At 38.5% G+C, this 27031-nt stretch overlaps 1 protein-coding gene across 5 annotated transcripts in view; it reads left to right on the top strand.

Annotated features, from left to right (window-relative positions):
• The window catches only part of CACNB2 (calcium voltage-gated channel auxiliary subunit beta 2), a 222020-nt gene that overhangs the window by 134011 nt on the left and 60978 nt on the right, over positions 1-27031 (top strand). For all 5 annotated transcript variants that reach the window (XM_085227307.1, XM_085227305.1, XM_085227304.1 and 2 more), the window contains one exon: positions 15631-15750. In XM_085227307.1, the coding sequence (XP_085083433.1) occupies positions 15631-15750 (120 nt within the window). The remainder of the gene's footprint in view (positions 1-15630; positions 15751-27031) is intronic.

The following is a 27031-nucleotide window of genomic DNA, read 5'->3' as shown; positions in this document are numbered from 1 at the left end:
AGCAGGAAGGACGGAAGAAAATCTCGCTCAGGACCTGAGAACAGTTGGCTTTGAGCAGTGCTGATAGCTTAAGACCTAATGAAATCTTTAAATTACTTGGTTCTTGTTGCAGTCTGATGGAAATAAATATATTACCACGTACTTTCTGGCAGTGTTTCTTCAGCAACTTTTTAAAAACAGAGTCAAATATTGTTTTCCAATAAAATACCCTACTGTAGGGAACTTCATAGAGTATACTGTTTCTCATGTTGCACTAAAACAGTCTGTGACTTTCTTCATTATGCCAGATAGTTCTGTATACAACTGAAATCAAGGGAGCAGAAAATCACAGCAAGTTCTTTGGGTGTTAGATCTCTGAGTTAAGGTAAACAAAACCAGTCAAAACAAAGTGCATGAGCTCACAAAAAAAGAAGAAAAAAAAAACAAAATACCAGGTGTTTTGGAAAACCAGTAATGACTTGGGGGAGTATTGAAAGCATTTATCCAGTTAGGACTGTGTGGATTTGTTCTCAGAAATGTGGAAGTCATATATTGTAAAGCAGCGTTACCGTTGAGAAGTTCAGTGATGTTCTGTGTCCTAGGGAGAATATTTGCTGACTTGTTAGGTGTTTCTGTCCTCTCTTTAAGTCTGGCAAAGTACTGCTCAGCATCTCTTGCTGAGTTTTGCCTCAGAAGTTAATCAAGATGAACTTTAAAAAAGGAATCCCAAAAACTTCGTGATCAAGAATAATATAATCTTTCTTTTTTTGTATTGTCATTTGCTCTACAGATCTTGATACATTACATATATATCAAGGAAATGAGGAGTTTGAACTTATTATAACCACAGCAAGTGTTAGCTGTAGGGACACCAGTCTGACTGTGGCAAGAAACACAGAGCTAATGGGCTAATTCCTTGTGCTTCTCTGATTTATGTAGCTGCCACATACAGAATTAGCTTGGATTCCTCTGCACACATCTGAACGTGTGTGTACGTGTCTGGGCATTTAGGAATTATTTACAGTTTGCTCTCAGTTACACCACATGCATTCATATTTGCTATTTAATGAGATGTCAAGGGACATCTCTAGCTGGAGAAGACTCGTGGATAAGAGATTCTAATGTCCTGCCTGTTTTAAGGCATTGATTTGTAACTCTCAGGGTAGAACCCTGCAGAAAAGTTTCAGCTATTTAGAAGGCAGTTTGAATGTGTCTGGTTAAAGAAATGGGCCTTGTATGTGCTGTGTATGAATGCAGCACAAGAAATTTCCAGAATTTTCACAGACCCCAGTGCAGTGCTTGTAACAATGGATTTATTTTAAAGACTGTTCTCCAGTTAAATATTTGTGACATGAGTTTTGATTGTGATGTTGTTCAGTCTGTGGATAGATGTGAGTTAGGCAGCAGGGCTACACGTGGAAGATGTGTTGTGTGAAACATTGAATCGTGACTCCCCTGCAGCACATACGGGAAGCTGAAGTCACAGAGGCGCGTTCACGCTGTCTGCCATACGTGCCTCAGTGCCTGCTGTGGCAGACTGCCTGTTTTAGATGCTCTATCTTGGGTAGTGCAGCTACTTTTCTCCCATCTACAGTGTATGAGGTGGTGTCTGGCAGTCTAGATAGCTCGCTGCTCCCTTGACCTTTCAACACCATAGTGGTTATGACAGCTAGATCAAGCATTCCTAGCAGGCAGGCTGAATATAGTCTAATGCCATTTTGATAGGAGCCCTCCACACAGGTGAATCAAAAGCCGGAACGATCTGCTTCAGATCATGAGATCTGAAACCATTCTGTTCATCTCTTCCAAGCCATTTCCTTTTATTTATTCCTCTATTTTCTTCTTTTACAGTTGAGATTGTATTCATGTCTGCGTGGGAATAGATTTTTGTTTTCCAGTCATTTATAATAAGTAGATGTGATGAGCCACTTCCGAAACAACTGTTCAGAGTAAACCAATTATTTATTTCTATTTCATATTGGCTGTGAGGAAGTCTGTCACAGAGGAATCCATCCAGCTCTTTAATAGACCATGAGCATCTATCTTCCTGAAGATTTGTCTTCTCTAAATATTAAACGAGCTCTGGGCAATTGATTGGCTAAATTAAGCACTGTTTATTTACTCAGACTGTGGGTTATTTTCCAGATAGTGGCTTCAGCTGATGGGGCAGAATCGTGAAAAGCTGAGGATAGTTATCATATCTGCCATAAGAGGCACTGATTCTTCTTTCAGCAGATCTTTATTTATTTATTTATTTATGTATTTTTATGTAGAAGCAGGTAATGCTAACTGTGATAAGCTTGTTTATTATTTTGTGAATCTCTGACCAGACTATTAACTAGGATTTGTACGGGAAAGCAATTTAGTGAAACTTGGATGCTTTGATTCCTGTAATTGTAGGACTACGGAAACCAGCAATTTTGAAAGCTTTTCTCTAAGGAACGAATGAATGGAAGCCCTGAGAAGTTCTGTGCATCTTTCTTTGTCATTTCTAACACAATGTGAATCTACACACTTTAATACAGCAATACATTATTTCAAATGCCAAAAAAATCTATGAATACTCAATTGTAGAATAATGTACTGTATTTTATGGTATGCAGCTTAGTTTTACTGTTCTATTAAAGTTACAAACAACTCAGATGGACTTATCAATGCAGTTATGACCTTTTTTAAAGGCTGTTTCAGTGTTTTTCTCCAAATACCTTGGCAAATGTTCTTCAAGTCCGAGTGTTTGTTTATTGCTGCAAGCAGAGCAACATTGTTGCATAGATCCAAAAAGAGCGTGTGTCCTACTAAGCTGGACTCTTCATTCTAAGAGCAGATAGACCATTACAGAAGCTTCATGCAGTGGGAGCAATGGTACGCCAGTTCATAGAAGCAAAGCTTGTTCATGCATTACTGTTATTAGAGTTTTATATTAGAATAATATGATCCTATTGCAAACCTATTCGTGGAAGGAACTGCTCAATATTGAAAGGAAAAGGTCTTCCATAGCTTTTTCTTACACGTAGTTGCCCAAAAGTACATAAGAACTTCCTTACTTTCAGTGAAGAAAAAATGTTTTCTTTCATGTGAAGAAATGGGATTTGCTGAGAGTTACCTCAGAACTTGATGCATTTGTATTCTTCTGTGTGTGTAAGCAGCTCAGCAAGATAAATTCTGAGACTGAAGGTCACGTAATTTATTAAGAAGTTTATTTGTTATATAAATAATAATATTTATTCTTCATTTATTTATCTAATACATTAGATTACTTTAGAGCTTGTTTTTATTTTTCCAGAATGGGAGATTAATCAATAAAATTCTTATAAAGCTGCAAAATTTCCATCCGTGGAGATTTTCAAAACTCAACTGGTCTTAGCAAACTGATCTGGCTTTGACTCTGGCCCTGTCTTGAGCAGGCAGTTGGACCAGCTGTCCTCTGGAGGTCCTCTCCAACCTAGTTTTTTCTGTGATTCTCTTCAGAGAATACAGACTATTAAGAAATGTTGCTATCACTGAAATAGAATTTCCTATGTTTTATGGTATAAATCAAAACTTACAGAAGTCTTCATCATGTTGAGCAGTCACCTAGCTCCTGTTGCTGAAGGATACCTTATGTAGTTCGGAAACTTTAAGCCATTGGTCTGTAATTAACCATTATATTTTGCCATCATCTGCTTTCTATATAAGCTTGGTGTTATACCTGTAGAGTGAGAACTGAAGGACAGGACATTAGGTTGTTGCTCAGGTATAGTCAGCATGTATCACGTTGTGGTTTACCACATTCATTTAAGGAAGTTGTATTCTGTTTCCCCTAATTATCATGTGGTCTTTCTGAGATGGAATGATTCTCATTGTTTGCTATAATTCTGTTGTTTGTTGTACAGACATCCTGGCAAGAACCTGGGTGGCCTTCAGAGATGCTTAAGCAAAATCATAAGCTCAGTGTACAGGGCCCAAGTACCATATGTGAAATTTTGCTTTTGCTGATTGATGTTCCACTAAAACTCAACAGCAAGAAAATTATTTTTTTAATAAATCATCACATCCCCTTATTTGTTGATATCTGCTAATAGTTTAAACTGCTTTGTCTGGGTACAAGAGTCTTCCTATGTGTACATGAATGCTATTGCCCTCTCCCCACGAGTAGTGTGGATTTTTAAGGAAAAATGCATAATTTTGTTCAGCCATATCTTGTTAATCCGAATGGATTTTCTGATCAGTTTGAATGCTGAGTCTTGATGGACTCTACTGGGAAGAAAATCTGGGAAATGATCAGAATAGAACTTAGTCCTTAGTGCACTGAGGAAGAAAATGCAATACAGCTGATACCATTTCCTCCAACCATTGCTGCCTTGTCACCATCAGACTAAGAAGATTTGAGATCTTTCTGTATGCCTTCTGTTTATAAGCATGCTTCAAAAAAAGGAAAATTAAAAAAAAAAAAAGAAAAAAAAGCAAAATATAAATACAACAAAAACAAACAAAACCAAAACCCCAACAATCACAAATTATTTTGTTTCCCTTAGGGCTATTTTAAATAAACCTGGACATCTGTGTTTGTAAGTGTGGTGGGAGAGATTAGTCCTGCCGTTACACAACATGTTCTGTGCCTTGTGACAATTGACGATGTGTTCTGGCACTTCCGTGGTTGATTTCATGACATGAAAAAATTCTGATTTAAATAAAGTCTATTTTAGCATAATCAAAGAGGAAACAAGAAGGACCTACTCTTGGGATCATTAGCTTTGATGATACTGAAAATGAATAGGACTTTAAAAATACACAATTTTTCAAATCACAAAAAGATCCAACTCTGCAGACAGCTGACAGAATGTGCAGGATAACAAGGATGTACATTTGTGTTACTGTGAGTTCAGCAACAAAGTGCTAACTGTATGAGTTACCAGGTTATAGATGGAATAACCATTGCAAGAGAAGTGATAGAAGAAGGGAAGTGCACTCTTAGAGTGAAGTTTTGGTTTCCTAAAAAAATTGTATTGTATTTTGAAACAAATAATTCAATCAGCCTGATTTAAATCAGTTAAGGAAAAGTGTAAAGTTAAAACATTTAAATACTTCAGTTACCAAATACTTTTTTTCCAAAACAGAATGAACTGGAATACTACCAAAAGTAAGTAGCTTAAAGCTTTTTTTGCTTTTGTTTTTGTTGTTGTTGTTTTGTTTTTTTTTTTTATTAAAAGTTTCTTGCATTTCTTTTTGACTTCTGAGTTTATTCTGATTAAAAAAAGCCAGCATTGCTGGCATTCCAGAGGAAGATTCTTTGAGGACAAGAATACTTGAGTCGTGGTGTAGCTACACATATGCAATCTATATGCCCACTAAGATTTAGTTGTAATTTCTTACACAGAAACTGATTTCTTTATAAACTGGAGGAAATAATGAATTTTCCATAAGCATAACAGAATGCTTTTAAGAAGAGAATTAATTTCATTTCCAAACAATGGAGCAGAGAGGAAAAAGCTGGTTTTAGCCAGTGCAGCTCCAGAAGAATACAAATTGGCTGGGAGGACATGAATTTGTTTAAATTTTTTTAGTGAGAGCACAACACAACAACCATGAGTTTCCGCTCTTCAGTCTTGCATCACTGCAAGTGCTGTCAGGCCTTCTGCATCCAGCAGCTTGAGAGGGATGTGGTTGGGCCTGGAGCCCTTTCCTTACAGCAAGAGGCCGAGGGAGCAGAGCTAGAGGTGACTGAAATATCTCATGATCCTGAGAACAAGCTGCACTATGTTGTCACAGCTCTAACGCAGGAGAGAGCTGAAGCACGTGTTTGTATTTTTTGTTGATTTTCAGTATTGCAGTAGATGGAAGAGCAGCCCAAAGTTCATGATTTGTTGCTTCCTCTCAAGGAGGAAATGGCTCACGAGGGGGGTGTTATGTGACATACTCTCCTGACCCCAGCAGCCTGTTCTGAATCACACAGAAGTCTGTTCCTGACGTTTTTGTCCATAAAAGATGGAAAATGTTTGGTCTTGTAGGTCAAATCTGGAATTCCCTTATTATCCTGGAAGGTGGCTGTTGTACTTTACTAAACTTTGAACATTCCAGAGTATGAAAACCATTCTAGCACTCAGCTCAGATAGATCACAAGTGCTTTTCACGTGCTTTCTTATGATTTCCTCTAGTTTTTCTAATCATTTACATGTTGTTTTACTTCAGATTAGCCTCTAATAATTGTCTTCAGTATCTGGCATGTTTCTATTGCCAAATTGCCCAAAATGTTTATTCCTCTTTTAAGCCTCCCATTGTTTAAAAGGCAATATCTCAGTGATGCTACTACAAATATGCACTACAATTTATGTTTTAGTTGTACTGAAAATATTCTTAGATTTGCACATTATTAGAGAATGTATATTACTGGTGGTTTCCTACCACCCTTCACTAAATTGTTTTTATAAAGCAGTGTTTTATGTACTCTTCATATTCCTACTTGTTTTTGCTTGTAGATGGACAATGACAGTAATATACAGAGACATCAGACCCGTTTCTTTGATAAGATACTACACTGAAAGTGCAATAGGAAGGATTTGTGAGTCAGAATCATAAACTACGAGCTGCTGTCCCTGTTTCTAAAGGACTTGGCAGATCACAAGTTGTCCCAGCCATGTGGATTGCGATGGGGACGCAGGCATGCCCTGGGCTGAGCACTGCAGCCCCACATACCCTTGCACTCTTGACCTAGTGTGTGAGGTTGGAGGTTAGAAAGAACCAGTGGATCTCAACAGTTGATATTAACTGAAGTATTTTGGTTTTAGAGCAAAAATTGTGATGATAGAAAATGCTGGAAAGAGAGAATTCAGCAAGACTATTACTTTGGTATGTCATAGACAAGAGGAACAAAAGGCCTTTCCAGAGACTTTTGCACTGATGATAAAGTACCACACGCTGCGTTGTATTCTTGAAATCAGATGACATTATCTCATCTGGATCATAATGGAAATCTTGTATTACCTAGGTGGTGTAAGGAACCTTGTCTCAGAAAGACTGCAGGCAGATTGCTTCAGTTTATGCTAGACCTGGAGGGGATGTAATAGGTGTAATGAGCCAGTCCTGATGTTTTTCAAGCAGTATGCCTAAAGCTGAAGGACCCATACACCTGAAGGACCCACACAGCTTGTGATACACTTGGAAACAGCTGACATGTAGCCCACTGAGGAGTATTCGTGTGCTCGATGTGGTGTTTCTGTCCTGAAGCAAGCCATGCTGCTCAGTGAGCCCGCAGCTTGCTTGGTGCTCCTGGCAGTAATGAGCGGGGCTGCAGATGCCCAGGGATGGCTGTGCCTGCTGAGGCACCTGGGCTGAGTCACCACTGAGCGGCTGGCTGACAAGCCTGAGCTCTCAGCGACTCTCAGTTAGGGAACACTTCATTAATTAATTCTTCAGTCTTCACTGTGTGCAGTTTAACAAAGGGCATGATAAGAAAACTCTCCTAAATAAGCAATGAGCAAATTGCAGTGTTTCATGTCATGACAGTCACTGATTGCTATTAACACCAGATAATGACTAGAAAAATCAAGATTTCAGTAGCAGAAGGTGAAATGGAGAATAAACTTGTCAGAAGTAGGAAAACATTTTTTCTGACAACTAACCTATGATAGCAGCTTCTTCAGAGTGTCTCTAAAGCAGCTGTTACATTTGAAATAGTAGAATATGGACTTCACCCTGTGTATTTAACCACAATATTTTTAATAAGTAAAAAAAAAAAACAACAAACCACCAAAAACCCAAACCTCTTATTCTTTATCTGGAGTAGGTGTAAAAGGTTAAACTGGAAAATCAAGCAGGGCTTGTACAGACAGACGTAATTTGATGAAATGCAAAGGAAATATATTTTTCCTTCATAGTTCTCCATTGCTAACAGCATTTCATGCTAACTTTTAAAGGAAGTTATTTTTAAGTATGCAGAAAATCTTAATGACTTGAACAAAAATCCCAGATAAAAATATACCAAAGATCTGGAACAGAGAATCTAAATTGGCACTTTTAAGTGAGCTGAGACAAATTGAGATGATGGTTGCCATGCTTTTCTGTAAAGTCTTTCCTTTGCTAGTCGACTTTCTGTTTCCATGTTGTCATCTCAGATGCATTTTCCATTTTTTCCTCTCTAATTAAGAGCCCTTGCAGTTTTGTGGCTGACCTAATCTTTGTCTCTCTCTGTTCTTTCTTGTATATCAACTCATACATGATATGTTTAAAAGCTGGTTTTTTTGAGTTGTCTTTCTGCAATTTAAAATCCTTTCTTTGTGTTTCCAGCTGTTGATTAATGCAGTCAAAAATGGTATTTTCTTCTTTCTCGAAAACCTTCCTTTTTTTTTAACTGGCTTCTTTTTCAGTAAACAACACCACAGTTCAACTTGTTATTACTAATAATCTTGATTTGCCTAAGGGCTTAGACATATGGTTAAAGTTACTGCAGCTCCAAGAAGTTGTCATGAGTCAACCAAGTTGTGTTGAGATCAGTTGTGTGTGCTGGCAGTCTGAGGCAAAAGTGAGATGATTCAAGTTCATGCAGCTTGCAATCATTTCCTTGGTGTATTTTTCTTATTGACACCTATCTCTGAGTCGTTCCATTGGCAACATCTCTTACTTCTGTCATTGCTCTGACTTTCACAGCACAAAATCATCAATAATTTAAGCTCTTCCATTACCCCCTATCAAATTAATTACCTTGATTAAAAAAAATCCCTAATTTCTTTAATAAGAATGAAACCCAAAACCTATAATTATTCAATTATTTGATTATTGTTGATAAGATATATTTTAATGAGCTGCGAGACCTCCTAAGATTCCTGTAGTTTCCCTACTCCTAAAAAGCATGCTAAACTTTCTCTTTTCTCATAAGCGGGAGAATCTCTTTGTCCGAATATAGAGATCTACCAGATTATCCTCCTTCAGAGGCTCTCACAGAACTAATCTCTGCCATAATACATATAGAACTTACTTAAACAGCAACCCACCGTGGTTATGCAAGTGATGAGTCATAATGCCGTTACTGAATGGTTAAAATGCTTTATTCTCTGTTTCGTTTGCTAGCTTGATCCTGTTCTTTTTTTTCCTTCCTGGAATTTGTTCTTTCTTTTAGACTATGAGTTCTTTTAAGCAGGGTTTGTCATTCACTGGGACCGTAGTTAGTGCAATAGTGTCTCCAATACTTGTCTCTTTTAGTTGCTTTTTGGGGGGGGAAAAAAAAAAAAAAAGTCAAACTGTGGTACACCAGAATATCTCATGGATTTGGGGAAAGCTTAGCTGTGGCTGTGGGGTCTGTAGCTGCCCTCCTGGAAACAGTTTGCATGTATCACCAAAAGTTTTCCTAAGAGTGACCTCAACAAGCCCATCATTCCACTAACAACTCAAACTAACGCTACTTTGTCTTACAAAAGCAACAACAGAAAAGCAAACGTTTAGGCTGGTACTATGAAAATGTTAGTGCAAATGTGTGTGGGGATTTTTTTAGTGTGTGACTTCTGTGGGGGGACTTTGTTTATTTTTTGTGTGATAAAGTACCTGGTGCAGCTGTTCCCCTGTTCTATGAATGCTCAAATCCAAGGTTTCTTAAAACCTAAGGGCTGTTTTTAAAAACTGCTTTCATCCAGCTGTTGGTTGGATTAGCATGTTGGAAACCTGTTAATGTCCTGCTGGGAGCTGCAGTGAAGCTTGAAAAAGTCATGGCAAGAGTAAAGAGAAGAGGGGTTTCCTATATAATCTCCTTTTTAATCACATTACTACCCTAAAGTTGTCAGCTGTTCCAAAATTTCTCTCCTCTTGTTATATGAAGGTCCTCTGTGGATGTAGGTGCTGCAGCAATGTCCAAATTGCTCTAAAACAAAAAATAAACAGAATTCCAATCAACACAGTTTTGTTCTTTAAATGCGACAAAATATTTCAGTGTCTATTCTAGGATTTGTTCACGTTCCTTACATACTGTTTTCTGGAGACCAAGTTTATATGGGATTTAAGTGAAAGTGGATGTGCAGTGGACAAGTAACCAAGCTCTGGTCATGCCAAGTGCCTGAGGGCAATGAGGATTCACCTTTGTTCTGGCCAGGCTGTAATGGCCTTCATCAAGGAGTCAGTGATTCCTGCAAGATGCATTTGTGATCTCTGTCCTTTTTCTCAATATGTTTCTTTAGTTTGTTGTACGCAACAAATGTGCATACAAAACAATCAGAATTACTTTGGTATTTCCTTAAAAAGGCTGCCCTTATGTCAATTTTACAATCCGTATGACATTTTATGGCACTTTCAGAGTTGTGTTTTGTGCTTTCTTCAACATCTTTCAAAATGGTGAAATTTCTTAGAAGTCTAAGTAAATCTTCCTAAATAAGAAGCTTCCCCTTCACCAATTTTGGCCACTGTGACAACCAGAGGTACTTCTTGTATTGGGGGTGCTGTTCTAATTGCATGGCCCATAGGTAGCAGGTTGGTTAATACCTGATTAAACAGTAAATCTATACTCTCTGTTAACATACTATAGGAATTTGCCCATGGCAGCAGTTTCACTTCATACCAAATTGTACTGTTTTGCATTTTCCTTTTGGTTTGCATTGCTTTTAAAGATTTTTAAATGAATTGAAAATTTTGCAGAATTTTACAGAATTTACAGAAGTAGTCTTTCAACATTTCTTTCTTACTGCCTTATTTTCTGGCACTTCAGAAGTAGTAACACATCAGATGGACGTAGTAAATTGTATCAAATGTACCATCAGGACACGTGATGTCATTCTGATGATTTCCATAAGGTTCGAAGATAAGCAGATAAAAATCTCTCTGTAAAGATTCTGAATATTGAAATCAGTACAAAAAGTGCAAGTCTCACTGTGTTGGAATAGGAAACAATTCAAACTATGAAGGAATGAAGATTTTTCTCCTTTCGGATTTAAAATTCTCTTCAGCTTTAAAATAAGTGAGGGATAAAAAATACATCTAGGAGAAAAACCTGGCATTAAATATGAGGACTCTGTGTACTCACAGATACCTTATTCCTTGTAAGATCATTTGCACACTGCTTCACATCTTCATTTAATAAGTATTAATGTTAAAAGTTCCGACTTCAAAAAACTTGTTTGATTGTTCTCTTAAGATAATTATTTGAGAATTTTCATGAGTTTTGAAAGTTACCTGTCCTTTTGATATTTAGCTCATAAGTGGGTTGCCAACTTAAACAGAACCACTGGGTACCCAGAGGACCACTATTATTTTTCATGAGGAAGGCATAAATGTAAACTCCTGACTAAATTTGCAACTGTAATGATAGCTATATTAACCCAGAGAGAATTTATTACAGTTACAGACCAAACATATCAACAGATTCTGGCTGTGAATGTGACACTTCAATCAAAGTCTGTACTCAAGTTCCCACTGTGCTGACCAAGATTACAGGTGGTAAAGAAAACTAACAAGAAAAATAAGATCTCTAGAGACACCGCCTAAGTTAACTAATGGATTTTTAACTGCAAGTAATGGAAAATAACAAGAATCATAATTACAAAGCAATGTTTCTTGCTTGGAGGACACAAAATAAGACGTGTGGTCTTGAAGAAGAAAAAAACGTCAAACATGAGTACATGATCTATGATTCAATGATGTCATATTAACAGTGTAAAAGATATGGATTCATATTAAATTAAAAAAAAAAAAAAAAAAACCAAATAAACAAACAAACCCCCCACCAACATATAGAATATATTCTTACAGAGTAAGTGGTAAGATAGTTGGTAAATATTTGTCAAGCGCGTCATTAAAACAGGAAATGATTTTTAAGACAAATGTGTTTTGTAAACATGCCAAGGAAGGATGAAAAGGGAAGAATAAATAGATAGGTTAATTTTTACCATGAGTTGTCTCACTTCTGTTTGACAGTTTCCCATGAAAAATGAGGAACTGGGGGCCATAGCAGCCCTCAGTCTTATTGTAGCTCTTCCACACTGCAGTGGAATGAGAAGAAGACCTGCAGAAACTCAAAATTTCAGAAGCACTTAGGAGAAGATTCATGCTAGTGTCCAGAGCAAGCTCTAAAGCTCTGTGTAACCCAGGAAGGTAATCTAGTTTCCTTACCTGTAATGAAGGGATGATGCTCATCCACTTGGCTCTGTTTTCCTTGAGTAATGAGATTATTTCCAACTTAGATAAAAACTATGATGAAACTATAATGATCTAAAGTTTTTTTTTTTATTTTTTTTTCATATAAAAGTGGTTGAAAATATTCCTAGCTCATTAAAAAAATATTACCTTACAAAATGTATTATGTGTTCCCCTTCTCTCCTGATGTCAGACTTCAGGGTTTTATTTTTTTATTTATTTATTTTTAATTTGTTTTCTTTTTTTTTTCCTTTTCCATATTCAGGAAGTGAAGAAACTCCTGATATGACCATGTCTGTCCCACTGGGGAAATAAATGTAACGCTGAGTTTAATTCATGTGATTTGTCAGTATAATTAAAATAAATTGAATCATTATGACTTTCTGGATGTGTGTTGGGATTGTTGCCAACACAAGACAGGACCAGAACTGCAAATTATTTATGTGGCTAGAAGATGAAATTCCAGTTTCTCTAGTTCTGACCTAATATCTTGTCCTTTTTGGGAGCATAGGAATGATGTTTCTGTGCTTTGTGATTTTCTCATAGGTTGAGGACCTTAGCAATATCCCTTGCCAACAACATGATTAACAACACTAAAGGTGAAGCCACACCATTTCGGAGGTGCACAATATGATGCAGGTGCTGTAGGACTGCTGCAGAAAGCTGGCACTCATTCTGTCATTTGCATGGTGGCAGTGTTGGGCCCATTAAGACCACACTCAGTTGTTTTCCCCTTATTTAGAGATAACGTTGCTTAGAGGCTCATTTGCAACACCACGCCATGCTCCTCCAGAGTAGTGTGTGGAGCTGCAGAGCTGGAAGGGTTCGGTGGTGCCCAGCTTGCAGCCAGCAGGTGCTGGGAGATCCTGGAGCATCCTAGAGGCTAAGGCTGGTGTAATGGGACTTAAATAGTCTGAGCTTTGATATAGCTCTGATAAAAGCAATGATTTTGACCTCTGGTCACCATTATGACAGTTGTATCAGTGTTTGACGTCTACACTGAGCTGCTGGTCACTTATTGCTGCTTGACTTTATCTATTGATTTCCACCAGCTCCACTGGTTCAATACATTGATAAACTGAAGTTTTAAATAATAGATACATTTGAAATGCCCTTGCAAGATTTACAGTGACTCTTGGCATTTTCCTAGTGGAAAATGTATTTTACAAAATTCAAGGAAAGTTTGAGTATGTTTTGCTTCTTTTACTTTAATTCAGTAGGCATTTTAGTTTTCAAAGATCTCTGTAATATGGTAGATGTATTTGGACTCCTCTAAGCAAAATATCCCATGGTGAGTAATCTCCTTGATGTAGAAGACAGGTTATTAAACTTTAAGCTTATTTTTAATAGACTTCAGGGGAAGAAAATTGTGAAAGTTAAATCTACCTTTATTTCAAACTATCAGTTTAGTGCCAATTATTGTTTGCTGTGTTGGTGGTTAAATGTAGGCTGCTGTATCTCTTGCAATGGGGTAATTTTGTTAATATACAAACCACAGCAGGACTGGATCCTTGGTAGCCGAAGGGCTCTGACTTCCCAGGAGAGGCTGACATGCTGATGCAGGTACTGCCCTCAGCTCTGATCTCTGTTCTCTATTTTTCTTCTAACTGTGGATTCATATTGAAGGCAAGCACTTCAGTCTAGCTCAAAGGACTTTTTTTTCTCCGCAATTTACTGTCAGTGAATTGTAAATATCCTGGATAATCGTGCTTTTGTATGTTATTCCCATGTCAGCTTACAAAAGGATGGAAAGCAAATGCAGAAATGAAATGTTTCCTTTTGCTCTGCTAGCATCAAATATTTATGCACTAAGCAGTTACAGCACCCTTTCTTCTTTTCTCATCTGCCCATGTCAGGCAGACACGAGCAGTGACGAGGGGGTTAATTCCTGCTCAACAGGCACACTAGTGAATTCAGGGCTCTGCATAGCATGGTGCGGGGCTGGCAGCAGACGTGTGCGACAGCAGTGAGATGCCGTACCAGCCTGTCCAGTTTTCCCTCACGTTTTCCAGCTGTTTACCCTTGAGATGTAAAATGGCAATTTGGCATAGGCTACCGGCACGGTGTGATGTGAGCATCTGCGTAAAAGGCTGCACGGATGGAGCATGCCCAGTGCTCTGAGCAGCCCATTACCCCACCCCCAGCCAATCTAGGAGGAGATGAAATGAACTTTGCACTTGCAAATGTCACTGAATGCATTTTGCACAGGATTTTAAAAGGTTCTCTTACAAGCACTATTTTTAACAGCCAAATCCGCCCCCCCAAATGAAAAAGCCCTAGGTATTTTTCTGTGATCGACCTCAGTTATTATCAATTGAAGCATCTCTCACAACATTTACCTGAAGTCTGGCGTGTTTTATTTTTTTATCATTCAAGCTGAGCTTTTTTTGGTGGTGGTGTGGATATTTTCTCTTTTTTTTCTGATTTTTTTTTTTTAACTGGCATGAGAAAATTTGTGAATTTAATTGCACTAGAATACTTGGAAACAGTGAGGCTGCAAGCTTGAAAGGCAGAGGGAAGAAAAGAAAGGCTCTCGCAGCAGAGCATGGATAGGAAAGGAGCGGTGATTCTGCGGTGCTCAGCGTGCACATGTTGTGTGAGATCAGTGCCGGGCGCTGCAGCTGCGGACAATAACTGAGCTGTCTGGCTAATGAAGGCCACCTGGATCAGGCTTCTGAAAAGAGCCAAAGGAGGACGTCTGAAGAATTCTGATATCTGTGTAAGCCCTGTCTTTTCATTATTGGCATATATTCTGTGTGTTGCAGGGAGGGAAGAAGAAAAAAAAAAAAAAAAGCCACGGTGTGGAGAGGACAGTTGTTTTCATTCTAATTGAATTAGTAGAACTCTGTTTTGTATGCAGGGTGATGCAGAGGGAAATCAGAGCTGTCATTATTTATAGAGCTGTTCTGGCGTTGGGACTGCTTCCATTGTGGCAGTTTGTGGACCTGCATTGAGTCCAGACAGATTTTATTAGCAAGAAGTTGATTTGTGGTCATTTACATGTTTTGCTGAGGAGTAGGAGATGGATGCGAGCCATTTGCAGTTCTAATGGGGAAAGTGTGTCAGGTAAAGAGGTTGTCCTAAAATAAAAATGCATAGCAGAGATTAAATCTGCAATCAGGAGTGTTGTGTCATGGTAATTATTAATGGTGAAGTAGTATTTTGATTGTAAAAATGTGTTTCCTTGTTAATAATGTCACTGCTTAGAGTTCTCTTTTTATGGAGCCATCCTTGAAGCTGCTGTGTGTCCTTCAGCCCTGCACTGCACCACTGCTGTAACTCTACAGAGCGACTGGCTCAGTTTACTAAAATGCATACAGATCAGCACGCAGGGGTAGTGCAGGAAATGCAACACAAGGGAAGACACTTGTACTCTGGAAGTTCTCCGGAAGAAAACATCTATTTAGATAAATTTCACTAAGCGTCATTCCCTTTTTTTGACAGTTATTCTCTTTTCAGGGATACAGATGTAAGAGGAAAGACAAGGTGCATAACCCTTCTGCTTTTTTTTTTTTTTTTGATTCCAGAACAACTTGTGATACTATTTTTCTTTTCCTTGTGCAGGGCTCGGCGGACTCCTACACCAGCCGTCCATCCGACTCTGATGTATCTCTGGAAGAAGACAGGGAAGCAGTGCGGAGAGAGGCAGAGCGACAGGCCCAGGCACAGTTGGAAAAAGCAAAGGTAAGGTGTTACTTCTCATCAGAGGTCCATAAAATGTTCTGCTTTAAAAATCTGTCATCTTATCTGTTACTGGTACAAATGTTTTTAATATTTGAGCGCGCACCATCAGACATTTTATAAAGCTTTTTTTCCATACAACAGTAGAAATTGTAGGGAAAAAGTCAGAATCTGAATCTTCCATGAAAAGCACTCAATTTGCTTCTATATTAAAGCATAATGTTTTTGAAATGTGTATACTTTTTTCTTGTTTGTATTAATTTGCAGTACATGTGGTCAAAGCTTAGAGTTCTTACTGAGGAGACTTGTAGAAGTTCTCCTGTGGATCCCTGTGGCACTTAAAACTTCTAGAAATTGGCCCTCAAATGTCCTATTCACCTCCCCTCAATGAAAGATCAGTCTCTACAAGTGATATGATAATGAAATCTCTTGGAAAGATCTCTTTTTCCTGGAGACTTCATTGACTTTTTTTTACCCTTCAAGTGTTAGTTGATCCTGTGAGTAATATGCTCTAGGACTTGTTAAGACCTCTGCTTATAACTTCATACTGTTGGCATACAGTGACAGATTAGTATGGAAATACCATATGAGCTTCAAATTCTTTCTTTGTGTTTATTTAGGACTGTGAGGCTTTTAACAATAATACAGTGAAAGAGTATTTGCTTGTTTTTCTTTCATCTGTTCTGCATGTTTAAATACTACTGCGCCTGTAAAAATCATGCTTGTCTTGTTATCCTTCATTTATCACTTCATTTCAGTCTTTTCTTTCTTTGCTGTCTGCCAGATCTTGGTGTACAATTGTTTTCTAAGAGCAGTTCTTCAGTACCATTTCTTATATATTGAAATACGCTGCGTAGATTCCTCCTCAGCTCTACCTTTTTTCTTCCTGCGATCTCTGTGTTTCTCTCTGGCTCCCTTCCTCCATTTTACCTTGGTTTTTATTTCGTTATCTCTGATCTACCTCCCGTTCTGTTTCCTTTTCCGCTGCCAGCTTTGCCTCTGCCCGTTTATACCACCTGTTTTATGAGAGTTCTTCATAAATTCAGAAGTCTGCATCACTGAGGTATTCACTTGATCATTTAGCGAGGGTCAGCTCCATAAACAGTACAGCAATATAATGCATAAATAGAGGGTTTCTTCAGGCCAGGAAACTTGAATAGGAAAGCTAAAGCTGTTTTTTTTTTGTTGTTTTTTTTTTTTTTTTTTGCAAAACATAATTGTTGACCTATATTTAATAACAGCTCCTAAAGCAGCTTTTTGATGAGCTGTTGGAACTTGCCAACCCCAGGAGATGCTGAACACTTCTTTGAAGTTGAGTGCTGCTGCTGTAGCATCAGTACAGTAAAGGTGCCCTAGAAGCAGCCTGTTTTTTCCCTTTTCCCTAGTCTCTCAGAGCTGGTGCTGATCATAATCAGGAGTTTCAATTTTATCAGTGTTGCTTTTTGTTAGCTGAATATTTTCTCATCTGTTAGGAAAGATGATAAAGACTGCTCTGAAATTCAGGTGAAGTGTTGAATTTTATCTATAAATGCACAATCTTTAAACTAAAGAGTTGCAGTAATAATATCTTGCAGACTAATCAGGGTAGCACTACTGCACTTATTGCTGAACTGATGCATCTCCTAGTGATGAGTAAATCTATGCTAGTGTTGCTATGGGAATTTGGCTTGCTGATGCTGGCTTGAATGCATGGACAGCCCTTATGTAATATTCATGACCTCTAGCACAGCTGCCATTGTAGTGCATAGAGAAAATGCTACCAAACCCCATTTTTAAATTGTCTTTCTATACATTAAAGCAATGTTCTCACTCCAGCTGGCATAAGATACAGTCTCTAGGTCTGACACCATCTGAGACTATAAAACAACTTGTGATCAGTCAAAGTAGCAAAGGCAACTGCCAAAATCAGCCTGCTGTAACAATGGGCAATTCCAGTTGTACATAAACACAACGTGAATTATTTAAAACTCTTGTGCTTTAAAACAGATTAAAGCTAGAAGTACGTGAGCTAATTCTTGATCCAAATGTTAAAAAGCAGATCAGGCTGTAACGCGTGGAAATCATTTTATTTAGTGAGTACAGTAGTTCAGCATTTAGGGTGGAGTAATATTTAAATACTGTACGTATTTTCCCTTATATTTGAAGTAAACACTTAAAATGACAAAAAAATAAACCTAACCCAGTCGATCTGCAGTACTGTAGAGTGTGCTTTACTGTCTGTCTCTGCTGGCAATTCGAGTTTCTCCCCTGTCTGCCACAGAGCAGGCAGTGAGGCAGTAACTCCTGCCCGTGTTGCTGACTCTCTGTGCCCTGACCTCTTCCCGCAGGCTGCTGCTCACTCATGGCTGCTGCCCCGGCACCAGCACCAGGCAGTGCTGATGCAGCCACTTTAGCTTTGCACCTTTCAATGCTGCGAATGGAAGTGTTGATCTTAAATAAAGTCATTGTGATTCTCTTTGTCACAGGAATTAGAAAAGGGTGACATATATGAATAATGCAGGAGTGAGGGGAAAATGATAATGAATTAAGCATAGATTATTTAAAAAAAAAAAAAACCAAAAACCTGTTGAACTGCGTTGTGCAGTCAGTGAAAACAGTTTAATGACATCCATTTTCCTTCCTTACAGCTAGGGAAAACACCTCGACTGTAGAGAAGAGCTATACTGGTAGAGCACACAATGACAGATTGTTAGAATGATTTGTAAGGCTTTTCATTTTGGATGTCTATGGATTCTAATATCATATCCCATGTGCAACCAATAGGGTAAAATAAAAACAGAAGAGATAGTAAGAAAATACTCATTCTGGCTGCTTGTTTTTAAAAGCGTCGCTTCTCTAGAAATTGGTTAAGCAGATTTTGCTGACTCACTTTGGCATGTGATTTACTGTAAGGAAGCAGGGCCAGGGCAACGTCTATGGAGTTGTTCAGGGATTGGAAACAAAGAGGCAACAGAGGAGGGTACCTGTGGGCCAGCAGCTGTTTTCTGGGGGAACAACTTCAAATGAAGATGTTAAGCCTGGAGGTTAAAATAAATAAATAAATAAATCTTGGTTTGAGCAATTGTACAATGCAAGTACTAAAAGGTGGATTTTTGTGTTCGAGGCACTGGAATTTCCTGGGAATCCTCTTCATAGCACATAATGTGAGAACTGGGTTAAAGAGGACCTTCATTGTGGCTGATGAGCACACCCTAATGATGCCCAGGTCTAAGGATTTTGTACTGCTATTTTTCCTGAATTTTTTGTTTATATAAAGACATAAATCACATGCATTCATAAGGCAATAAATAAATAGATTTAGTGGCACATGGCTTTTAGTATTCATATTTTCAAAATTTGTCATTTCTGCTTTTTTGGCTTTGAAAGTTGAGGATTAAGAAAGATCTTCCTGTCAGTTCCTAGGAAGTACTAAATTATCCCATAAAATGTTACAGTTGATGGTAGAGATGGGGTAAAAGAACTGCGAGGTATGAATGTTAGTGAGATCTTTAGTTTCTTTAGCACCGAATTTTATGTTTATGTATAAGAAAGATGGCTTTGGTCTTGATTTTTTTTTTTTTATTTTTTGACCCTTTCCATGCCAGTGAAATCAAATACATTACAGAATATCTGAGTTTTCTCAAATGCATTCTTTTTGTCTGAGATGCAGTTATTCGGGTAATCTGTAAGCCTCTCTTCTCAGCAAAAGCAATTTTGTTCTTTTTTGGTCTTTTCACATTTTTAGATTTTTGCCCTTTCTTTCCTTTTATGATTCTAGAGCTCTTCTATAACGTATTTGCAGCAGTATAGCAAATAAAGTAATTGATTTTGGTTATCTCTTGTACAATGCTTAGCTAATATGCCAGCTAATAAACCATGCTTGGTTTCTCACTTGAGACTAAGGGACAGCCTGATACTCTTTGTGCTTTGTTAAGGAATGTTCTCAGCATCCTCTGCTCTTGATACTTCTTAAATGGCTGTTGAAGTCAGATTGTGGCCCTACAGAAGTCAGTAATTGCGTCCAGAATAGGAAATCTCAGTCCCTCTCAGCTCTGCTTTGTTTGCAAGCCACCTACCACTCTTGTGTCAGTGTTCTTTTACGAGTTTATTGAAACTTCAAGTATCTGTAATCCTGATTTAAAACTTAAATTTGTCGTTTTGGCATTAGGACTGTGAACCTAAAATTTTGATGCCCATCCCTTTGCTAGCTTTCAGGCAAAATTGCAGAGCAGTAAAATAAGCTGATATGTGCTGTTTTCTTGATGTCTGCTGTTTTAGTGGTGATGGCTTGTGACTGTGAGTAATAGGGCAATGTCTTAAGTGTAATGTGCTGCCCCATGTATGGATTGGGGACCACTGCTTTGAAATATCCAGTAGGTTAGGGTAAGACCTACATATCCCTGCAAGGCTGAAGGCATGGAAAAGATTGTCAGATGTAATTATCCAGTGCAGCGTGCCAAGACTAGTTATTTAAGTATTTATTCACTCTTAGACAGGTTTCACAGCCCCTGAATGACCCCACGCTGCTAGCAGGCAGCTGCAAAGCTTGTTAAGGTATGTCTATTTAAGCTGTGGTAGCACTTTTGACAGGCGAGAAGTGCCCATCATCTTGATGTACGTCCCCTTATTATGTCAGTGTTGCATCACGGAGACCCTTTCCATTCTCTATTACAAGAGTGCTGTGGCACTGAACAGCATCCAAAACCATAGCAACATAGGCTAGTGCTTTGTGTCAGCTGTCGTGTATGGCAATATTTTTTCATTGATTTCTTCTCATTTGCCCTTTTGTTTTAGAATACTTCATTGCTTGTTATCATTTAGATAGTTAATGTTGCGTATCAGAGTTGCTGGGATTACATGGGAGCTGGCACAGTGGTCTAGCTGGGAATAAATGAGTTGTTGATCTAAAAGCACAGTTGCAAATCTGGCTGTTGCTTAGCTGGGGGCGAGTTCTGCATTGCTGGATCTAATCAAATCGGTCTGCAGATACTCCTTTCTTCATTTTCTTCATTTATTTACGCTACCTTTTCTTAGGATTGTAACACTAGGGCATAAAGCACTGCTTTACACTGCAGTCTGGGACCTGTAGTTTTATTTTTGTCTATGTTCATGATAATGTACTTTTTTTTTCTTCTGCTTTAGTGTATATGCTTGTTCTACATTAGTGTCCGTCATTACCGGGGCTGTTTCCATTAACATTTTATCCATTCTCACTGGCTGCATTGTTTGGGGACTAGAATTGTTTCTTGCAGTGGGGTCTCGCATTACCTGGAATCAAGTGCACTAAAAGCAGTACAGTCTCCAAAAAAAAATGTAATCTCCCATTCATAGAATTAGAATGTTCAAATCTGTTTCGTAAGTATCCTTTCCTTTTCTGCTGTTTGGAACTGAATGGGGAAAAAAGTGTGTGTGTGTGTGGGGGGAAATTAACACAACCTGTATTTAGATGCCTAACTTGGGAGAGAGTTACTAAATACCTTTAGTATTTAATACTAAATACCTTTAGTATTCTCATGGTGTTCAAATAATCAACAGAAAGAGATGTACTGTCTTTGAGAAACAGAATTCTGTGGGAAAATCCAGAAGATACGAGAAGATATCTTTGCTCTATTTCATTTATGTGGTTAAACGCCCATAGAAAAGTCAGTAATACAAATGTTACTTCTCGCATGCAAAACTAAACCAGCTTTCTAGTAGAAATATTTTAACCAATGTTAGTGTTGCAAGCCAGGTACAAACACCTTGCAGACATCTCAAATCCTCATCCAGACATTTTCCTCCTCCTGAATCTCCCTCTGGTCTCTGTGGCAGACACCATCTGCTACCTGTCAGCACTGCTGCATGGCTGTCATTGCGGAGGTTCCCTAAGGGTGATGCTCCTCTTGCTTGCAGGTTGTAGTGGTGATAAGCGCTTGCTGCCTCCTACCTGTGGCTGCTGAGCTGAGCTGCTGAGTATGGATGCTCAGCCCAGCCCTCAGTGTGCTGCAGGCAGCCCAGGTGTTGGGTCAGCAGAGGCTGTGCAGGGTTGTGAGAGTCACAGGAGAGGGTGGGGGGTGGATTTGGAGTTGCTCTTTGTGATTACTGGAGGGTGAGTGTGTTTGATGGAGTGTGGGGAAGGAGGGATTAAGAAACTCATTTGCATGCTGTTCAGGCTGGCATAAAGTTGAGCACGTTGGCTGATATAGATGTAGTTAGATGTTGCTGGTGATTCAAAGCAAACTCATTTCCAGTTAAGGTATATATTACCCACTTCATTAACTTTCTTGAGGTTCATATTAGAGACTGATTTACTATTTCCAGCATCTAAGGCAGTATGCTATAATCCAGAACATGACTTTTCTCAGCTGCTGGTCCAGCCATCTTAATGCCATGGGTACTTTTAAAGAGTTAACATGTGTCTTTTTATTTTGAAGACAATACTGATTCAAATGGAAGGGAAAACAGGATTTCAAGACATAATTGCTGAAAGTTACTAAAATGTTTGTAATCACTTTAATATAAATGGTGGGTTTTGTGTGTGTTTTTTTTTAATCTGATATGTAAGTTGTCCCCAAATTAGATGATTTTCATATTTTTATTTTAAACGCTTGATGTACATTTCACACTTCCATTCCAGCTTAATGCAGAATCTGCCTAGAGATTTTTTGTACTTTCTCTTTTCAGGTTTTTTTTATTTTTCTAAATTAAATATATACATGTGAAATGTGTTCAAGTTAGGCATTACTAGTAGAGGCTTGTAGAAGCATTAGGGCTCTTAGTTTTTCTCGGGTTCAGCAAAGTATAGGTTTTAAATTTTCTGTCAACCTGAATCTTTATATCTGTGTGCTTATATGTATGCGTTTTATATATCCCTATGCACGTGTGTACATATGTTTGCATGTGTAAGGTAAACTGAATTGGTGACTTGAACTTGCCATTTATGTTCTACAGTTGGTGACTTCCTACATAAAGTATTTATTTTATACACGAGGAAACTTATGCTAAGGGTTAGCCTTCTGAGGAAGTAAAAGCGTTTATCAGAGAACAAAGTGTTCCTGTGATCAAAGCTTCCATGGAATTTATGGAAGATTACTTGAGGTGGAGTAAGGACTTCAGCGCAGCCAGTAATGGGTCCCCATGCAGAGGTGTCTCAGCTGGCACTGCTGGGCCTGATGTGATACAGCAGCTTGGAGAAAGCAATTCCATTGTCACACAATCACAGAGTGGCCAGGGTTGGAAGGGACCCCAAGGATCATGAATCTCCAATCCCCCTGCCACAGGCAGGGCCACTAACTTTCCTATTTAAAACTAAACCAGGCTGCCCAGCGCTCCATCCAACCTTGTTTTGAACACCTCCAGGGACGGGGCATCCACAACCTGTCTTGGCAGCCTGTTCCAGCACCTCACCACTCTCATCCTGACATCCAACCTAAATCTTCCCTCCCTCAACTTAAAACCGTTTCCCCTTGTCCCATCTAGCCTGTATTTTCTGCTGTAGTACCTAAGTGGCTGTTTTCCGGATACTTCAGGAACTAACTTGATTGCTGTTAGATACAACACTTGAGTGATGGGTGTTGTTATGAAAGAAGGTGCTTGTACAGTACAAAAGTAGACTGGCATCAGTGCTAATTCAAAAATGTTTTATTTGGAAACTTTAATCACAGAAACTTGTCATTGACTGTATAAAGCCAAGAAACCAAAAGCCCGAAGTGAACTGGTAATACCTGGGAGGAGAATACTCTGCGTTCCCAAGTTATGAATGTTTAAAGTGGAAATACTCAGCTTGAACTATGAACAGTGTATGGTTTCTGCATTATTCATATGACAGAAATGCATTAAAAACATTTTAAGATTCAGAGTGGGCTCCAGTGGAGGTTTGTTGTTTTTTCTGCTGTCTTTTCTATGTGCTGTGTTAAACCAGGACATGCACTAGAGCAAAAGCAACTCTGTGGTATGAACTTACCCTCACATTCATCTGTGGGGTCTACAGAAACCACAGAACATTTTCTTTATACCTCCAACCCCATGTTGACATTTTCCTCTGGCATTTCAAATGCACCTGGCAATCAATACTTTTATTTAAACTGATATGAAATCTTAACAAACAGGTGATATTCTCTAGCTTTAGCTAAGATTGTTCCCATTGAAATATTACTTATTGCACTTTATTTTTCTTAAATACCCTTCTCCTCGCTAAATAAAGATGATTGCTGTTACAATTGTTTCACGCAGGAATTTTTTTAAGTCAAAGTTTATTGATAGCATCACATAAACAAAGGCTACCGAGTTTTAAATCATAGTACAGTGACAACCAATTCAGCTGTGCAAACAACTTACATGTTGCTGCTATTGCTGGAGAGAATCCTACAGTTTCTCCCATTCTCCTGTTGTTTAATATATCTATCTGTATTCTGCAGTTTACAACCTGTACATATTTGGACAATTCTATCATAATGAAATTATCGTATGATTTTTCTATGCTTTCAGTTGCCCCCAAGAGTTGTCATGAATTTCTCTTTAGTTTATAATTCTTAAAATGAGAGTCCCTTCTTTCTTCTTTCTAACTCTTGAAAAATTCTCATTCCCTGCTAACAAATGAAACCCTTTTGTCTTACATGAGTAAAAACTGTTTGTTTTTTTTTTTGTTCCTGGAAAAATGTGATAGTACATTGGTGACAAGGATATGACTAACATATGTATCAACAAGACTGTTTTTTACTCTTATTATGGGAATCTTATCAGATAAATACTTATTTTCAGTGTGGTTTGTTTTATATTATATTTGGAATTCAACCTTGTTTTCAGTATTTTGAATGGATCTGCATTTGACAGATATGGAAAGTGGGGATCCACCTTGCGGTTTGGGGTTTTATTTTGCAAATATGCTTGTGCTATCGATCTGCAAAACGTCCTTGTTTCAGTGACTGAAGGAAAAAAAAATATCTTGAAAGGGAAGATGAAGGCTCAAACTGCAGCTGCTTTGATTATTTTGACTAGAGATGTCAGAATGTTGAAGTAAGAGATGCGCTTGCTGCTTTTTGACTCCATCCATTCAACCAACTATTTGAAAATTGAGTTTTAAAATGTTTTGGGCTTCTAATAGTTCACTTGAAATGAAATAGATGAGCAGAAAGCACTTGTTGTTCTGCTATCTTCGGTCACCTCTGTCTGTCATGAGAGAGTTGTTTCCTGACTGAAATAAAAATGAGAAGGAATGCTGAGTGCCTGCCATCTTGAGACAGCTGTATACATTGCTTTTAGTAACCGTCAGTAATAAATAGCAGTAACTGAAGAGGGAAATACATTTCTGACTTTAGATAATAGTCAAATTACAGTTGAAATTAGCCATCCCAGAAGTGCTGTAAGGAAACGTAAAACATTTATCATATTTGGGTTGTTTTTTTTTTCTTTTTTCTTTTTCTTTTTTTTTTTTTTTTTTTTTTTTTTGTTATTTTGTCTCCTTACTCTCTTTCTTGCAGCCAGCTGAGTGACTCATGCATGAAAACGTATACTTTATTTTCTTCCCTGGTGTTTCCTGACAATCCAGTCACTGTGGATGATGTGGTATGCTTAGTGGACTTGAATGTATGTGGCTGCCCCCTTGCCTGGTGGGGCCTGCCTTGTGCTGTCTCCCCTGTTTCCCAAGCTATCAGCTGCAGGAATGAGGCTGTGATATTTGGCATCCCAACAGGAGGATGAAGAAGAGGAGTGTTTCCAGTGCCTGTCCCATCTCTGGTGGGAGTGACGTGAGGACTGGGATGGCTGAGGAGCTGATGAACAAGGAGCTCAGTACCTCCCTCTTGGAAGAGTAATGCTGAGGAGCTGTGCTGGAGTATATCCGCTGTGTGTGTGAACTCAGAGGGAAAGATTCCCCTCCTCTACTTTTAAACTCTTCTGAATCCAAAATCACCAGATTAAGTAATCCAGCATAATGTAGTTTCTTTGCTGTTCAGTCTTCCAGAGCAATATCTCATCTTGTCTTAAGGCTCAGAGCTGGGTGAAATCTTTAAGACAAGCTTTAATTCCTCTGGAAAGCTTGTGATTAAGATGCAGGCCTGAGGGCAGGGAGAAGGCAAATGGGATGAAATGGGTTTGGAAAGAAATGGACAAAAAGGAGATTGATTGTTTCAGCCTTGTTCTATGACTCATTTGGAAAATGGGGGGGAAGAAGGAAGTGCAGGGAATTGAGCACTGACAATCTTGAGTACTGTTCAAGGTTGAGATACTCAGTTTTATTTTGCACTCTGCACTGTGCTGTGTGTCTTAGTTTCAGCTGGGTTCTTCAGAGTGTCTGGTATGATGCTATGATTTGGTTCTAGGAGTAAAACAATATTGAGCCCCTAGAGCCAGAAGAATTCCCACCATCTTCAAAACTCCTTCCAGCTGATGTCATGGTATGGAATATCTTTTTGGCTGTTTTAAGTCAGCCATCTTAATTCTGTTCCCTCCTAGCTATTTGGGCTCTTTACTTGGAAGTGCCTTGGCTCTTTACTACACTGCTTAACAGGCAACTATAAATAAGCACTGATGTATTAGCCACATCATTTTTTCTCCTAGAATCAAAACATTGCATCATACCAGACACCTGAAGAAAATAGTTCTGTCCCAAGGGAAACCAAGACACTGTGTATATCTGACAACACGTTTAGTGACTTTGAATCCAAAATATTCATTCAAGAAACTTCTATCTGCAGCTGCTGCATTAATTGTTTCTTACCTCTGTCAGTAGACCACAGTGATGGTCAGTGGTGCCACCTCATAGGCAGTAGTGTCCTGTGATATGGGCGTTTGATGGAGACTGAAAGCTCCAAACTGCAAGATTGAAGTGTGTATTTTTCATCTGAGAAACCCTTTATCTTTTACTGTATGGAGTAAGATCTTGCAGTCTTCTACTGCTGGAGACAGGAACCGAGACAAGTGTACCTTTCAACTGCTGAATCATAACATCCATTACATTCTACATACAGCTTTCATGTCACTGCAGAGAGACTGATATTTTTTCTGTGTTTTATTCATAATTAGGTTCTTGAAGCCATGATCATTAATTCTAGGCACAGTTAATAGCTGTCCTTGTACATGACTTCCTGCAGATTCTCCCAGTATGTATTAATCTTGACTTGAAGCTCTCTCCACACTATTCTTTTATCAGGAAAAAAAAAAAACACCTAGATGTAATAAACCATGCCTACTAAGGCAACCTCCTTTATGAGAGCCTGGAATTGCAGGGATGAAAAGCTGTTAAATATGCCATAACTGCATCTTATTCTCAAATGTTTTACTGAACATTTGGTAGTAGACATTATTTGGGGACAAAGAAAAGTTCTCT

Source organism: Meleagris gallopavo, chromosome 6, assembly GCF_905368555.1.
Source record: "Meleagris gallopavo chromosome 6, MGAL_WU_HG_1.1, whole genome shotgun sequence".
Lineage (NCBI taxonomy): Eukaryota > Metazoa > Chordata > Aves > Galliformes > Phasianidae > Meleagris > Meleagris gallopavo.
This window is presented reverse-complemented; position numbering and strand designations above follow the sequence as displayed.